The following is a 16874-nucleotide window of genomic DNA, read 5'->3' as shown; positions in this document are numbered from 1 at the left end:
CCAAACCCCTGAGGGCACAGTGGAGATTAAACCTCCCCTACTCAATGAGGCGACACGCTGGCTGGGAATCTGGTTTGACCGGAAGCTCAAATTCAGAATACATACCCAGACACTGGCAGCCAAGGCAAAACTGGCCGCTAATGGCATACAAGCTGTTATGATCTACGGGGCAGTGTAGATCAGCCTGTCAACCAGGTAAGGATAACGATATTGGAAAGGAAGCAGTATAGTGAGATTGTTACAAGACTGAATCTTGTCGGATGAAGCTACATACAGTGCACGCCTTTTAACTCCTGTTCCTCTGGACAACCCCGCTGCGGGGTATCTGATCTATCACATATGCCTCTCGAGAGTCTCGATAGGGGACCTCGATAGGGCCCCATGGTCCCAATATCCTAACACAAGCCCTGGCCAACACTGTACGAGGAGTCAAAGCCCCCCTACTGCGGCAAGCAACAATTGCCTGTGTGGTCTCAGTCTTATGCTATGGGGCTGAGGCATGGTGGCCAGGACGGCACAGACCAAGGCAGAGCATTTCAGGTGAACAAAAACTGGTATCTAATGGGGTAGCTGCACAGCTAGCCTGTCTGGATCAGGTGCTCCGCAGTGCGCTCCTAGGGACCCTCCCAGTTTACAGGACCACCCAAACAGCAGCACTTCACCGGGAATCGGCTATACCGCCTGTGGAACTCCTCCTCAACCAGAGACGGCGCGGCCTAGAAGTCAGAGTTCAACAACTGGATGCCCGACACCCTCTGTACCGCCGGGCCATGCACCAAAAAAAGCCGACACATCAAAACCCGCTTCCGCCGGGCCATCGACCCGGCAAACATCCATCTCGTTGAACAGATAGATCCACTACTGATGAGCCCCTGGGATATAAATCCAGAGCCCAAAGAGCGGCCAATTGCAATTCCGAAGACACAGTCCAAAGAAGCGTTTAAAAAGTGGCTAGAGAGCATCCCACCTTCAGCAATGGTCGTATACACAGATGGGTCCAAAGAAAAGGAGGACACTGCTGCAGGCGCTGGCTGGGTAGGCTACTGGGGCACCAGTACGATCAAGATCCTCTGTGGGCACAGGAAGCTCCCCAACCAGGAGGTATTTGATGCAGAGGCCCACGCGGCCCTGCTTGGCCTACAGGCAGCCCTCAAAGACCCCAGAACTCGATACGCAACAGACATATACATCTGCCTAGACAACTTGGAAGCAGTACAGCAACTCCAAGGCCAACCCAAAGGATCAAGTCAATCAACGTTCATGAACTTCCAAAAAGCCGCCCAGATTTGGCCACACTGCCCCAGAGCACCTGGCATACAATCAGGCACAGTACAGGTGAAATGGGTCCCTGGACACACAGGCATCAAAGGAAATGAAGAGGCGGATAAGGAGGCCAAGTTGGGCTGCCATGCTCCCTTTGAGTTCCCTCTACCACCTGCCTCAATAGCAGCCGCCAAGCGGGCAGCCCAGACAGTGCACTGGCAATGCTTTGCACATTTCTGGGCAGAGAAGGCCCCCAAACGATATAAGGACCTTGGTATAGGAATAGAGAAGCGGCCACCGGAGCTCCATCTTCCCCGAGCAGCTCTGGGTCGCCTCCTAGCTGCCAGGAGCGGTCATGGTGACTTTGCAGAGTACCATGAACGTTTTAAACATGAGGAGGCCCTACTGACATGCTCATGTGGCCGCAGAAAAGAGCCCTCCCACTTCTATTTCTGCCGAGAGGGTCGCAAAGCAGCGGCACATCCTTGGGGCCAACAACGAGTAGTGGATATCCTCACCAAAAAGACCGGTTTCACTGCATATGCAGATTGGCTGGATAGATCACATTTCTATACTGCCATCTGTAAACGCCATTAAGATGCTAAATGTGTCAAAGCTGGGAACCTCTAGGGCTTACCTCTGGTTCCCTCCTCTCCTTTCCTCCTTCCCCTCCTCTTCCCCTTCTTCCCCCCCTCCCTCTTTTTCTCACTTCTCCTCGTTTCCATATCAAGAAAACTCGAAGATGCCTAGATTGCTTTTAACAGCTGTGAAAACCCAAGCAGCTCCCCGCGCGGGGAGCTACCTGTATTTAGATGATAGATGGTAGTTTAGCTAGGAGATAGGCAGTTCCGATCTGCCCGTCGTATGTCCCGCACCGGGACCAGGGCTTTTCCGCTTCCGAGGCTCCCAAGGAGCCGTGGAGGCGTGGAAAGACCCGACCCTCGACGTTAAATAGAGACACACACACACACACACTACTACTACTAAGCTACATCAAACGGTGTAAATGAATTTTGGCTACGTTTTGGAGAATGCATAATCCGATACGCTGGCAGATTATCTTTCAGAGCTTCCCATGGTGACTGATGGCTTAGGGCTAGGAAACTTGGAGAGGAAATAGGAAATCCCCTGATTTCCTTTTTTTTTTTAGCCGCTTCATTCCCCATACTGCTATCTAACTGGCCGTCCACCAGCTCGAAGTCTTTCCCATTTCGTTTTAGTGCTCACATTGGTGCTCACCCCTCGCCGTTTTCTGCTCACTGCGTAGACCTGAGCACGCCCTGAGCAGCCTGAACTGATCACTGAGCGGGAGCTGAGCAGAGTGGGTAAACTAAGCTTCCATGAATATTCATTTCGCTCCAGGGATTACCCGTTCGCTGGGGAGATGCTCCTAGCCCTCAAGAGCAGAACCAGCCACCTTAGGATCCAGGCCAAGACTCCTAGGAGCCTGAAGAAACTCAGGAGCAAGCAAGCATCCACCTCTGTTCCTGGTTTGCCTCATGATCTTGCTTATGATACTGGATAGGCTTCCAGAGTGGCTAGCCCCCAACGCTTACTGAAAGTTGTGATGTCTGTCTCATTCCTATAATCACTTTGGTGTTCCCTTAGAATATCATACAGAAGATGAAGCCTAGAAAATAATTCAGCTAAGCCAAAGATATGTTGCAACCTGGGTTTCATGGAAAGAACTGGACATTTTGTTATCCATTGTATCGATATACGAGGCTATTCTTGGTCAGATCGGAGCGGGAGTGCTGGGACCTATCAGGGACATGGATATTTACAACACACCACCCTACACTACACTCAGACGACTTCACACAGGTCAATCCGCCATTCAATTGATTACTATGCTATGCCAAAGGCCAAGGAATCAATCGACCAGTACTCTATGCATACCCGGATACAGTCAAGTCTCTTTAATTCGATACTCTATAAATCGATATCTGGCTAATTCGATAGAAATCCGCTGGAATAATTATTTTCCCATACAAAACCACACAAATTTCGATATTTTCGATTATCGCCTGAATTATTGGAATCATCGAATTATCAAATAAACCGCCCACTCCGCTTGAAGGAGTCAAAAATGCCTTATCAATCTATTTCAAATGACCAGAGAAAAGCTCTAAGGCGCTGGTTTCAGTCCCAGTATCCAAAGCCCCGCCAGGCAGATTGCAGCTTATGGTTTGAAAGGCAATATAAGCACCGTCTTAGCCAATCTACTGTCAGTGAGATCCTTTCTGCGAAATACAAGCATCTGGACAACGACGAGAATCTGTCTTCTACCTCTTCATTCCGTCAATGATCTGCAAACTGGCCGATTCTTGAGAGTATACTTTCTGATTGGGAGCGATCCATTAGTCAACAAGGTGGTTTCTTGAACAGCCAGATACTGGTTGAGAAAGCACGACAAATCTGGCCTCAAATTCCCCAATATCGGCATCTGCCAACCCCAGACTTTAGTGTGGGCTGGCTTGCCAACTTCAAAAAGCGTCATCATATACAAAAAAGGGCTCATCACGGTGAAGCCTCAACCACACCTCTTTCAGCTGCTGAAGAAATGAAGAATATTCGAACATTATGTGGGGAGTATAATGAAGAGGATGTCTATAATATGGATGAGACAGGATTGTTTTGGAGGAGAGCACCCTCAACTGGACTTTCAAGCAATAGTCTGCCTGGTATTAAGAAAGATAAGACAAGGATCACACTTGTTGCCTGTGTCAATTGCACAGGAGCAGATCGCCTTCCTTTATGGATCATTGGCAACTCAAAGGTGCCTCGGTCTCTACGTGGATTGAATATTCAAGCCCTTGGCGGTGTCTGGACATCAAACAAAAAGTCTTGGATGACATCTCTTATTATGAAAGACTGGCTTCTTGCTTTCTATGCTCATATTGGACGCCAGCGTTCAGTCCTTCTCATAATGGACAACTTCCCAGCTCATACTGGCGGTGTTGAATTAGCACCACCACCAACCAACATTAGGGTCCAATGGTTGCCTTCAAACTCTACAAGCATTTATCAACCACTTGATCAAGGCATTCTCCAGAACATGAAAGTGTATTACAAGCGCAGATGGTTGCACTACATGATTGAGCAATATGAGATGCAACTTGATCCACTATCAACTATTACATTAAATGACGCTGTCCACTGGATTCTTTCTGCGTGGAAGCATGAAGTGACGAATACTACAATCTATAACTGCTTTCGAAAAAGTACGGTTATCCAGCCACAGCTTCCAAATCTACCAAGTGACCCTATTCCAGATTTGTCAACTCTATACTGTGAAGTTCAGCGAACAGGCCATATTCATGAAGCAATATCACTGGAAAACTTCCTTGATCCTGTGGAGGAAAATATAGTTGATATGGGGGAGCCTGTTGATCTTGATTCTATTATTGCACTGCATACACAAGATACTACAAACTTCCCTGTTGAAGAGGGTCAAGGGGATGAAGAAGATGGTATCATAATCCAGCCACCACCAACAGCTTTTCAAGCACTTCAGGCAATCCGTACAGTGCTAAGGTTTCAAGAATATGCACCAAGTTCTCAGCATGAAGATATCAATGTACTACAGCGGTTAGAGCGCCAGTTGCAGCAGCAGGAACTGGATTCACGGACTCAGCGGACATTAGATTCATGGCTTATGTAATTAATATCAATGCCAAGTCTATTCAATAATTCGATAATTTGTTAATTTGATAATAAATGGTTGGAAAACTTCGATCGAATTAAAGAGACTTGACTGTACTTACAAATCCGTGTAGTCACGTGCCGGCTTGGCGCCCTCACTCAGGCCTAGTGGTAGCTATCGGTCGCTCGAAGGGCCATACGAGACCCGGCATCCACACCAGAGGACATAGAGGCAGCCAAACAGACCTTCCGCCGCGTCGTCCGCCAAAGCAAACGACACTATTGGCACTCAAAGATTGATGAATTCAAGGAACCCAAAGATGTCTACACAGCAATAAAGTGGAATAGGACTGAGGGCTCCCTCCCGATCTCCCCCCTAAAGGAAGGAGACCAAATCCACACCTTAGCAGATGACAAGGCAAGCTATCTGGTACGGGCTCTCCTGCAGAAGGCCTCCAGCTCTGAAGATGTGGAGCCTAATCTGGAGCCCAACATCAACCCATGCCTGCCTTTCCCTGATATCACAGAGAAGGAGATATATAACGCAGTCACCAAGCCTAAGAACAGCACCCCAGGAAAAGATGGCATAAACACCTCCATCCTCAGAAAGGCATGGCCCTCCCTAGGCCCTGCCATCTCAACACTGTATCAACACTGCCTAGAACAGGGCTGGCATCCTACCCCCTTCCGAGATGCCTCACTAGTGGCCTTACCAAAACCAGGAAAGAGAGACCGAAGCTCCCCCCGAGCATACAGATTAATCTCTCTCCTGTCAGTTCTGGGAAAAGGCCTGGAGCGTCTAATAGCCTGTTAAGGGCTAAGCCCGTAGTGCTAATGACTAGCTATCTCACAAAAGATTTCGTTGAAGAACAGGAGAACGGATGTCCGATCGGACAGCTTTATATACAAATGTACGCCGTGCGGGGTAGGTAGTCTGGTAACCCCTCCGATCATCTCTCCGAATAACATATCATTTATTCTACAGGCGCAGCCTGTGACATAGCCCGCCGAATGGCATGGATTGCCATCAAATACAAAGTCCTTCACCCTCAACAATTTGGAGCCCTCCCACTGCGTTCTGCAACAGACCTAGCTGCAGCTCTGATACATGATGTCGAGGAGGCATGGTCACGAGGTCTGAAGGCCTCCATGCTCACACTGGATGTGCAAGGCGCTTTTGATGCTGTACTAAGAGGACGACTGATCAGACGGCTCCAGGAACAGGGGTGGCCTATCAATGTGGTTCGATGGATAGCTAGCTTCACCCAAGGTCGGACTGCCAGTCTCCGCCTGGGGAACCATACGAGCCAGACATTCCAAGTTCCAGCAGGCCTCCCTCAAGGCTCCCCAATCTCTCCAATCCTCTTCATGCTATTCATTGAGCCCATCTTCAAACAAGGCTCTCTTCACACCCGACGCGGCCGCTTTGGATATGCTGATGATATTTGCCAACTAGTGGCTTCCCCCTCCTTAGAGGAAAACTGTACAGCACTCCAGCATTGCACTGAGGAGCTCAGACAGTGGGGAGCTAGAGAAGGCCTTACTTTTGACTTCAACAAAACAGAACTGCAGCACTTCACACGTGGGACCAACCACTCCAACCCCACATGCTCTATCAACACCTCGCAAGGCTCACACACGGTCATACCTCCCCCTCCTGGCGGTGCCACACGTTGGCTAGGCATCTGGTTTGACCGGAGACTGAGCTTTAGCAAACACTGCAGGACCCTGGCTGCAAAGGCCAGGCAGACAGCTGCTGGTGTCAGATCACTAGCCAATACAGTCAGAGGGACTAGGGCATACTTACTACGACAGGCTACAATTGCCTGTGTTGTATCAGTCCTGTGCTATGGGGCTGAGGCCTGGTGGCCAGGCCGAAACAGGCCCAGACCCAGGAATCAAGGCTCTGTATCAAACCGAGTTGACTCGTCCCTCTCTTGCCTTGACCGGGTGCTCAGAGAAGCCCTTCGGGGCACACTCCCAGTATGCCGGACCACCCCTATTGCAGCTCTTCATCGGGAGACCGCTGTTCCCCCGATGGAGATCATCCTCGACCAGAAGCGCACTGCGGCCAGATTGCGTGCCTCCAGGTTAGATAACCGCCACCCTGTGAGCAGGCGCCTATTCCGAACACGACCCTTTCCTTCAAACACACGCCCAATTCATAGTCACCTGCCATGGCTACAGGGGGTAGAACAGACCGACCCTCTGGTATATCCCCCCTGGCAGGCAGAAAGCCACACAAATACCCAAAAGATCTGCCCCAGTCGAGACAGGGCAGGTGAGATTTTTCAACAGTGGGCTGATACATGCCCCCCACTCTCCATGTTCCTCTTCACTGATGGCAGCCGCTTGAGCAGCACTGATGCTGTATCTGGTGCCGGATGGTATGGACAATGGGGTGCTTGGAAGCAGGAATTCACCCGCGGCCACCTCTGCCTCCCCAGGCATGAAGTTTTCGATGCAGAAGCCACTGCAGCTGCTGAGGGGCTGAAAGCTGCCCTCAACAGTGTCCAGGCCCCCTACACACAGAACTTATACATCCTCCTAGATAACCAGGAGGTAACACGACAGCTGACAGGCTCCCCCAGAGGCTCTAGCCAGAGCACCATCCTGGCCTTCCAAGAAATCGCAAATGCCTGGCCCAATCGGCCCCTCAGATGTGAGACTATCCCTCCTGGACAAGTGCATGTCTGCTAGATCCCTGGACATTCTGGCATTACAGGAAATGAGCAGGCCGATGAACAAGCCAAGAAAGGAGCTAGATCTACCCCGGAGATCAACACTCCAGCAAGGTATGCCTGGGCTCACCGGACTCTGAAAGAGGTCTTCTGGCGACGATTCCAATCATACTGGATCGAGAATGCGCCGCAGCAGTATCAGGACCTCTCCATCAGCCTAGATAGACGACCCCATGAACTATCTCTCCCTAGAGCCACCCTCGGCCGGCTCCTCGCTGCCCGGTCAGGCCATGGAGACTTCGCCCAGTATCATGAACGCTTCGGGCATGAAGACGCCAAGTTGGAATGCTCCTGCGGGCGCCCAAAAACCCCCCACCACTTCTACTACTGTCGGAAAGGCCACAAGGCATCCCCACAGCCATGGGGTAACCGGCAGGTGGATGAGATTCTGCGCTCTAAGTCAGGAACAAGGGATCTCCATGAATGGTTGCAGAGGTCTCACTTTTACCGCACAATATGCTCAGCGCACTAACTTAAAAAACCCTGAAACCCCCTCCCCCCCCCAAAAAAAAAAAAAAAAACAAGAACACTCTCCCTCCCCTCCTCACCTCTCTATCCCTCTCCCTCCCCTGTATGTATATTGCCGTTTTGACAGGCCAAGAGTTTTTCAGCAAGTTCCTGCGAGGGAGTCTTCGCCAGTGTGTATAATAGAATTAGCTTAGCTACCAGATAGGCGGTTTTTCGCTCCGCCCGTCGTATGTTCCGTTTCGGGACCCCGCGGCACGTGGTATGTTTCAACACGCGCGACCGCCTTTTTCCGACGTAAAATAGCAACTACTACTACTACTACTAGCCTCCGAGGCCAGCCCAAAGGATCAAGTCAGTCGATCTTCATGAACTTTCAGAAAGCCGCCCAGACATGGCCACAACACCCTAGAGCACCCGGCATACAGTCAGGCACAGTACAGGTGATGTGGGTTCCTGGACACACAGGCATCGAAGGCAATGAGGAAGCAGATAAGGAGGCTAAGATGGGATGCCATGCTCCCCTAGAGCTCCCTCCTCCACCCGCCTCAATAGCAGCTGCCAAGCGGGCAGCCCAGAGAGTGCACTGGCGTTGCTTTGCACAATTCTGGGCAGAAAAGGCCCCTGAACGCTATAAGGACCTTGGCATAGCCATAGAGAAACGACCACCAGAGCTCCAGCTCCCCCGAGCGGCTCTGGGTCGCCTCCTAGCCGCCAGGAGCGGCCATGGCGACTTCGCAGAGTACCATGAGCGCTTCAAACATGATGATGCCTTGCTGACATGCTCATGTGGCCGCAGAAAGGAGCCCTCCCACTTCTATTTCTGCCGGGAGGGTCGCAAAGCAGTAGCACATCCATGGGGCCAACAAACAGTAGCAGACATCCTCACCAAAAAGACAGGATTCACTGCATATGCGGATTGGCTGGGAAAATCACGTTTCTTTACAACCATCTGCAAACGCCATTAGGCCGCTAAACACATCAAAGCTGGGAACCAATAGGCTTACCTCTGGCTCCCTCCTCCATTCCTCCTCCCCCCCTCCCTCTTTCTCCTCCATTCTTCTTTTTTTTTCATCCTCTTCTTCTCTGTTTCATCCCCTCGGTTTCCTCTTCAAGAAAACCCCAAGATGCGCAGTTTGCTGTTCAACAGTCATAAAAACCCAAGCAGCCCCCCGCGTGGGGGGCTACCTGTATTTAGATGATAGATGGTAGTTTAGCTAGGTGTGTGTGTGTGTGTGTGTGTGTGTGTGTGTGTGTGTGTTTCTATTTAACGTCGAGGGTCGGATTTTTCCACGGAAAGATCCTGGTCCCGGTTCGGGACATACGACGGGCAGATCGGAACTGCCTGGCATCTAGCTAAGCTACCTTCTATTATACATGAAGCACCTCCCGCGCGGGAGGATACTTTTAGTCAAGTCAATACCACCTGGGTTGGCGATAGTGTTGAGTTATAGGGGATCTATCCGGCATTTACCTGTTGTTTCGTAGGGAAAAGATAACCCCGCCCAGGATCGGGGGAAAAACCTGCGAGAGATAGATACTTGGTATAGACAAGATTTGTGGTTCAAGGGCCAGGCGGGATTCGAACCCACAAACTGCTGAGTGATGTCTGCACCAGCAGTCTAGCCAGGCTTAGTGTCTATACCACTAAGCCACTGGCCAATGTGTGTGTGTGTGTGTGTGTACTATTTAACGTCGGGGGGCGAGTCCTACCGCCGAGGCGGTGAGGCTCTGGTCCCGGAGCGGGACATACGACGGGCAGATCGGAACTGCCTGTTCTCTAGCTAAACTACCATCTATCATCTAAATACAGGTAGCCCCCCGCGCGGGGGGCTGCTTGGGTTTTCGCAACTGTTAGACAGCGAATTGGGCGTCTTGGGGTTTCCTTAAGGAAATCAAGGGAAGGAAACCAGAAAAAAGGGGGGGATGAACAAAGGAAAATGGAGGAGAAAGAGAATAGGAGGGAGGAGGGGGAGGGAGCCAGAGGTAAGCCTAGAGGTTCCCAGGTTTGATGCACTCAGCATCCTAATGGCGTTTACAGATGGCTGTATAGAATTGTGATTTACCCAGCCAATCCGCATATGCAGTAAATCCGGCCTTTTTGGTGAGGATGTCCGCTACTGGTTGTTGGCCCCATGGATGTGCTGCTGCTTTGCGACCGTCACGGCAGAAATAGAAGTGGGAGGGCTCCTTTCTGCGGCCACATGAGCATGTCAACAGGGCATTGTCATGTTTGAAGCGCTCATGGTACTCAGCAAAATCACCGTGACCGCTCCTGGCAGCAAGGAGGTGACCCAGAGCTGCTCGGGGGAGCTGGAGCTCTGGTGGCCGTTTCTCTATGGCTATGCCAAGGGCCTTATAGTGTTCAGGGGCCTTCTCTGCCCAGAATTGTGCAAAGCATTGCCAGTGCACTGTCCGGGCTGCCCGCTTGGCGGCTGCTATTGAGGCAGGTGGTAGGGGGAGACCTGGGCGAGCCTGGCAGCCCTTCTTGGCCTCCTTATCTGCTTCTTCATTTCCTTTGATGCCTGAGTGTCCAGGTACCCATTTCACCTGCACCCTGTCTGGCTGTGTGTTTGGTGCTCTCAGGTAGAATGGCCATGTCCGGGCGGCTTCTTGAAACTGTTTAAAGACCGATTGGCTCGATCCTGTGGGGTGGCCCCGGGATTGGAGTTGTTGTACTGCTTCCAGGTTGTCCAAACAGATGTATAGGTTTGTGGAGTGCTGTGCATTGGGGTCCTTAAGAGCCATCAGCAGTCCAAGCAGGGCCCCTCTGGCCTCTGCGTCAAAGACCTCATGGTTGGGGAGTTTCCTGTGTCCGCTGAAGATCTTGGTTTTGCAGGCACCCCAGTAGCCCACCCAGCCGGCTCCTGCAGCGTTACTGTCTTTTCCTTTTGATCCATCTGTATAGACGACCATCGATCGTGGTGGAATAGAAGTAAGCCACCTATGGAAATTCTCCTTGGCCTGTGCCCTATTGATTGCAGTTGGCTGCTCTTTGGGGATTGTGTTTCCATCCCAGGGGCTTGTCAGCAGCGGGTCTATCTGTTCAATGGTGTAGTTTAGCTAGGTGATAGGCAGTTCCGATCTGCCCGTCGTATGTCCCGCATCGGGACCAGGGATTCCCCGCTTCCGCCTCCAAGGAAGCGTGGAAATACCCGATCCTCGACGTAAAATGAAACACACACACACACTACTACTACTATCGGTCGCTCGAGAGGCCACCCAACCAATCACACACACTTCCATTCCAAAATCCATTTTCATGTGCATGTTGAGACATCTTCAGTCCCATTGTTCTAGGTCCGGGGCCCCATAAGCATTCAGGTAGAACTATTCTTATAATTTGTTTATTGAAGGATCTTTTTTGTTGGTCTGTAAGTATCTGGAGTCCTGGCTGTTTCAACACGTGTCGAACCTCTGGCGTGTCTCCTTTGTCTAATAACCACTAAAGGCTCAACACGTATTGATTCTTGTGACGTGTACATGTAAGGTGCAAACAATAAGCATGAAATAGAGAAACATAAAAGAATACAGTTGACTATCTAGTTCATCTGGGATATTCATACCTGATTTCACAACATCTTTCGCTACTGGATGTGCTCTGGGCAACAAGAATGATTTGTTAATTCTTATTCAAAATGGAAGGGGTTTTTGGTAGGTAAGTAAAAGCTACTGATACTAATTACTTAGGCTTATAATTATAGATATATATCCTCCTTGTTGTTCACATTCCAAGTTGGTCCAGAGAGAAAAAAAAAATCACCGTGTATTGTGGTCCTCTGTCTGTCACCAACTCTGCAAACCCTCTTGGCTGGTGACATGATCGAAGCAAAACTTCGATGCGTTGATTGGCCTGACGTTGATGAAAGTACCTTTACTCGACTAGTCGGGACGCAGCTCAGCCTGGGAGAGTCAAGGTAAGGGTCGATGTTCAGAAATCAGAAGAGACTGATATCCATTGTGTATCTCGTCTGGGGATTTCTGACTGGCTGCAGCCTTTGTTGTGGTCTCATTAAAGCTCTCCCCCTAAAAAAAGGTTAGTCTATTTGATATAACCTACACGAACAAGAAATTTCCCATTTACTTTTTTATCACCTCAAAAGTATGTTGGCTCATGCTGTACATCCTCTGAAAATTGATCATGGATTTCATGTTCACTCTAAAATGTAGAGTACGTACAATAAGCGGTCAATCATATTTACGCTTTGGGAATGTCACTCAATGCGCTGATGGTTTTAAATTCCTCCACAGATGCCAATGTCCCGGATGCAGACTTCGAGATCTCCTCGCTGGCATCACTTCCCAGAGGAAGCAACTCCGGCAACTTCCTCCCCGCTGCAGCTCCGGAGGACGTGACCACATCATAGATGATCTGAGCTCCCTTGACCGGGTCACCGAGCTGAGCACCATGGAACGCAGCAAAGTTGGCATCGGTGGTACTGTTGAGTTGGCTGTATGCCGTGAGGCGGCTGCTCTGGCTCGTACCGGAGATATTGGCGGATGGGTTCAACAATTCGGTTCGAAAAAAGCCCGGTTCCACCAAGCAGTGTTGATGCCAAACTGAGACACCTCCCCAGCTAATCCAATGGCTAACCAGCGCAAGGCCGCCTTGGAGGCATTGTACAGGTTGCAACCAGACATGGGGTACCAGGCAGCCATGGAGCCAATCGTGACCAAAGTACCCGAGCCTTTATCACGGAGATGAGGGAGCAGCGCACGGTAGAGGTTCAGGGGACCGAGGGTGTTGGCCTGGAACTGGCGTAAAGTGTCTTCCGGGGAGACCTCCTCGAGCATACCGGTCTGGACGTATGCAGCATTGTTGACGACGATGTCGACCGTGCCATGGACGGCAAGTATGTCCCTGACAGCGGACTGGATTTGAGAGAGCGGCTGGTTGTGGTCGAGGTAGACTGGCTTCACCTTGTCTGACGAGACCAGTGCATTGAGCTTCTCGGGGGTTCGTGAGGCAGCCAGAACACGATCACCTTGGCGGGCAGCAGCGCGGGCCAACTCGAGGCCAAATCCCGAGGAGGCGCCGGTGATGAGCCAGATGCGGGACATGATGCGGTTGAATTCGAGCTAGGAAAATAGTGCGTGACTCTTTGGGAAGCGGACTGCGTAAGCAGTGTTGGTGAACCGTGGCTGTTCGTTGGTATTTAAGTGACGGAGTCTGGGACCCGCGTAACTTATCTACAGGAGTCCTCTCCTTCGTTTGTACTCCGTATGGAGTATCGAACCCGCGTAATTCGCAATGGACAAAGCCTGTCGGTCAGTCCGATTGGCAAATAACGAGCACATGTCGCATTGACAAGTACCCGGACCCATAGCGTTGATTGACTCCGGTATGCATGTACTTTTTTTTTCGAGTCAGGATAGCGTCTTCCCCTCAAGATTTTCCTATTACAGAAAGATCCCTGTGTTTACAGGCGTACTCCGTAATGTTTCGCACACATGCCATGGACAGGTCTGCGTAAATACCGAGTGTGGGATGAGTTGCTGACCGAGTACAGTTGGTTTCTGGAAATAGATGCGCGTTGTTATTGAACAGCGGAACGCTCCTAGGCTATGCCACTATCACCGCTGCGATTGATCCTGAGACTGCTACTCGCAGCTCCTCCGAAACTCCATTCTTGCAACTCGCCTCACGGAACTCCAACATCAAGATCTATCCACAGACCCTGGCTAAGCGGATCATCTTCGATGAGCAGAAGCGTGCCACGGGTGTTGAAGTTCAGACCAACTCAGTGACCTTGAACGGACACTGAAGCAATTCAAGCTATTCCATGGCAATGGCAGTTTTTGAATTTGTTCGGTTTATATACGCCAATACACGCTGTCGTGCCCGAGGCAGAGGTCCTTTGAGGACGCTCGCTGTAATTTATGTTGTTTCCATTCTTGGGAAAATTGGCGAAAATGAGATATTTTATGAGGTTTTGCGGGAAGGTGGTGATTTTGTCGTTGATTTCTGGCAGGAAGTCTGGTGCTAAGGCATGGGTCGGTTTAAATGGCTTATGGACTTTCAGATCAACCTAAATAGTAAAGTTTGGTATTAACAACATAGTTAAGAGATGGTATGCAAAACGATAGTATTTTATCAAGCTAATTTAGTAAGTTATGTATTAGTTCTATGCAACTTGAGAGCCAAATAGACATTTTGTCGACCTGACCCTCGGCCCGTCCATGGGCCTCGTGGGCCGCGCCATGGGCCAGAAATCCGGCTCCAGGTCTAGCTAGATAAGACCCCTCTGAGTATCCCGAATTCCCATCCCACGGTCAGCCTACTTCGCAATGATCTCTATAGTTATATTTGATGGCTAATAGCAGTTTCGTAGTTGGTGATCGGTCTGGAACGGCCCGGAAGGTGGGGACACTTCAGATGTAGATGCTGACTTGGTCAGGCATTACAGGAACAGCATGAATGGACGTAGGATATTGTCTTATACTTTGACGCTAAAACCCACTGCGCCACGGTTCTAGTTATCTGTATGTTTACACTGCCACGCCCACGATCCTGCAGTTAGTAGGGATTGGCGTAAGTCCTTATCCCTGTGGTCGGGCCATCTCCCGTCTTTCCGGGGGTTCCGGCCTGTTCCCAGTATAGTGATTCAGCGAATCACCGCCCTGCCCTAGGCGCTGTGCTTGTGGAGGCCCTGCCCCGCAACCGCTATCGGAGACTGCGAGGGAATTCACAGGTCCTCGTTTTACGCCTTGACGTGTAGGCTAAGCTTTCAGCATAGACCTATTAACTACGGAGTAGTAGAGGTGGAATTATGGCTTATTCAGGGTCGAAAGTAACTACGTATCGAGCGTATATGGTAGAGGTCTTTTGCGAAGTTCTCCACCTCTCGGAAGAAACCGAATAGCTCGTTGTACCAGACGATTTGTTTGATAGTTCATATACTAGCGTATCCTTTGGACGCCAGTTCTTAGTTTGTCCCTGTTGGCAAGGAGGTTACGCGGTCTTCTGGAGCCGCCGTTACCGTTGCCCGAGGAGTGGTTTGTTCACATCCCACCATCGCGACTGGAAATCCCAATAAATTTGGTATGTTCTGGTAGCTAGCGAAGTTAGGTGTAATTGAACAAATTCTAAGCTGATCCGGCTCTTCGTGGTAGCGGAATTCAAAAATTTGATTCATGCTGACAGAGTTGTTTTCCAGGTCTAGTCATATACTACTCTGTAAAGAAGGGGGAATGGTTAACTAAAGGGAATTATTTCACAAGCTTAGACCAGTAAATAATGATATCAAATCTGGGGGGAAAAGAGAAAAGGAATCTATCTTCCTATCACGCGCCCTTCCCCTAGGCTTTCTGTAGAAAGCTAATGGAATCCAGCTGCTTTGCCTCTCCCACGCTGAGACTGATATTTTTAAACTCATCCAAGTTCCTTTTTATTCCCTCGAGATCCATAGTAATCATGCCATAGGCATCAGCTCCTAAGGGCACGCGAATAGGAATCCGCTGCCCGCGGCTAACAAGCAAATAGATAGCGGTTGCAATTGCGTCTGGCTCTGCCCATGAGCGACGGTTTTCCTCCTTGCTCATATAGCCCAGTAAAGCATTGGTGGGATACTTTGGGTCCGCATAGGCCGGGTGTCTACCCCTGGTCATAGTTTTCAGGGATGTGGTTGCGTAGTTTGTTCTGACGCCACCGGGTTCAATATTACATAGGTGGACTACATTAGTAGTTGTTGTATTAGCAAACTAGCCGGATGGAAACAAACAGGACTCAAGGGGCTCAACATACTATTCCACTCAGTGGGCAATTCCTTTGCAATGGCTTCCGTCCATCCCTCCATAGCAAACTTGCTAGCATGGTAGAACGCGCTACCAGGGAGGCCGATAAAACCACCCATGGAACTAATGTTGAAAACCACACCCCCTTGTTGCCCGCCCCCTTTGGGGTTCTGGTCCCTCATAATTCCGAGGACACGCTTGGTTATATTCACCATTCCCCAAAAGTTTGTTTCGAAAAGCGCGTGCGACTCCCTGTCCTCTGCTGCTTCAGTATCTCACCAGAGTGTAGCCAGCGTTGTTGACGAGGATGTCAATGCGACCGAACTTAGTCAGGGTCTGGCTCAGTGCAGCCTCAATTGATGAAACTGAGGTGACATCCAATGCCAATTTCAGGATATTGGCACCATCTGGGATGGCGGACAGAGTGGCCGGATTGCGTGCAGTCGCCACGATACGGTTGGGATATTTGGCGATGAGCTGGGCCAGAGATTGGCCAATGCCTGAGGAGCATCCGGTGACTATGCTGGGAGTTAGAAATTGTATGATGCCTTTCTAATATATACTATATAACTGCACTGACCGAACCAAACCGCATCTGCTGGCTGCTGGTATGGATTTTTGTTTGATCCATCCATTACAGGCGAAATCGTCTTTTTGACTGTAGGTTTAGTTCAAAGTGGCGTAATGTTAGGAAAGGAAAATTGTATTATCTTCATCAGCATTCGGGAATCTTTTGCTTTTTAGATAGTTATTAGGACTAGGCGTGACTTAACGCACCGCCTTCGAGTAATCAAGAGCTTCAAGGGAGGGGTTATCCTCCTGTAGCGCTGGTGCCGCAGCTACAAATTTGTGATCAGTGAAACGACAAATTATACAAAGTACATACATAGATAACGATTAATACTAGCACAGACGCTTTCGGTCAGGCTCGGACTTTGCCGATAGTCCGCTAATCCATCGCTCAAATCTAGTAATCTATTTGACGCTGCGCTCCACCAGGCTAGGCTGGGATGAGAAGCCCCGGTG

General features: G+C 50.1%; 4 protein-coding genes and 1 non-coding gene across 5 annotated transcripts; 1 reads left to right on the top strand and 4 right to left on the bottom strand.

The window, feature by feature from the left end:
- Positions 1–9681: 9681 nt before the first annotated feature.
- On the bottom strand, positions 9682–9776 carry ACHE_t80002S. Its single transcript has one exon. It is a non-coding gene; the product is annotated as a tRNA-Ala (tRNA).
- A 2536-nt stretch (positions 9777–12312) lies between these two features.
- On the bottom strand, positions 12313–13175 carry ACHE_80131S (putative secondary metabolism biosynthetic enzyme; the record flags this gene model as incomplete). The annotated part of the gene is made up of 2 exons (XM_043283468.1): positions 12313–12553; positions 12709–13175. The coding sequence occupies 2 exons, from the start codon at positions 13173–13175 to the stop codon at positions 12313–12315; spliced, it is 708 nt and encodes a 235-aa protein (XP_043140744.1).
- Positions 13176–13570: 395 nt separating this feature from the next.
- Positions 13571–13879, top strand: ACHE_80130A (uncharacterized protein; the record flags this gene model as incomplete). The annotated part of the gene is made up of 2 exons (XM_043283467.1): positions 13571–13578; positions 13642–13879. The coding sequence occupies 2 exons, from the start codon at positions 13571–13573 to the stop codon at positions 13877–13879; spliced, it is 246 nt and encodes an 81-aa protein (XP_043140743.1).
- A 1534-nt stretch (positions 13880–15413) lies between these two features.
- On the bottom strand, positions 15414–16030 carry ACHE_80129S (uncharacterized protein; the record flags this gene model as incomplete). The annotated part of the gene is made up of 2 exons (XM_043283466.1): positions 15414–15787; positions 15859–16030. 2 exons carry the CDS (start codon positions 16028–16030, stop codon positions 15414–15416), a joined length of 546 nt encoding a protein of 181 aa, XP_043140742.1.
- An 85-nt stretch (positions 16031–16115) lies between these two features.
- On the bottom strand, positions 16116–16483 carry ACHE_80128S (putative secondary metabolism biosynthetic enzyme; the record flags this gene model as incomplete). The annotated part of the gene is made up of 2 exons (XM_043283465.1): positions 16116–16366; positions 16429–16483. The coding sequence occupies 2 exons, from the start codon at positions 16481–16483 to the stop codon at positions 16116–16118; spliced, it is 306 nt and encodes a 101-aa protein (XP_043140741.1).
- Positions 16484–16874: the final 391 nt, after the last annotated feature.

Source organism: Aspergillus chevalieri, chromosome 8 (assembly GCF_016861735.1).
Source record: "Aspergillus chevalieri M1 DNA, chromosome 8, nearly complete sequence".
NCBI classification, from domain to species: domain Eukaryota; kingdom Fungi; phylum Ascomycota; class Eurotiomycetes; order Eurotiales; family Aspergillaceae; genus Aspergillus; species Aspergillus chevalieri.
This window is presented reverse-complemented; position numbering and strand designations above follow the sequence as displayed.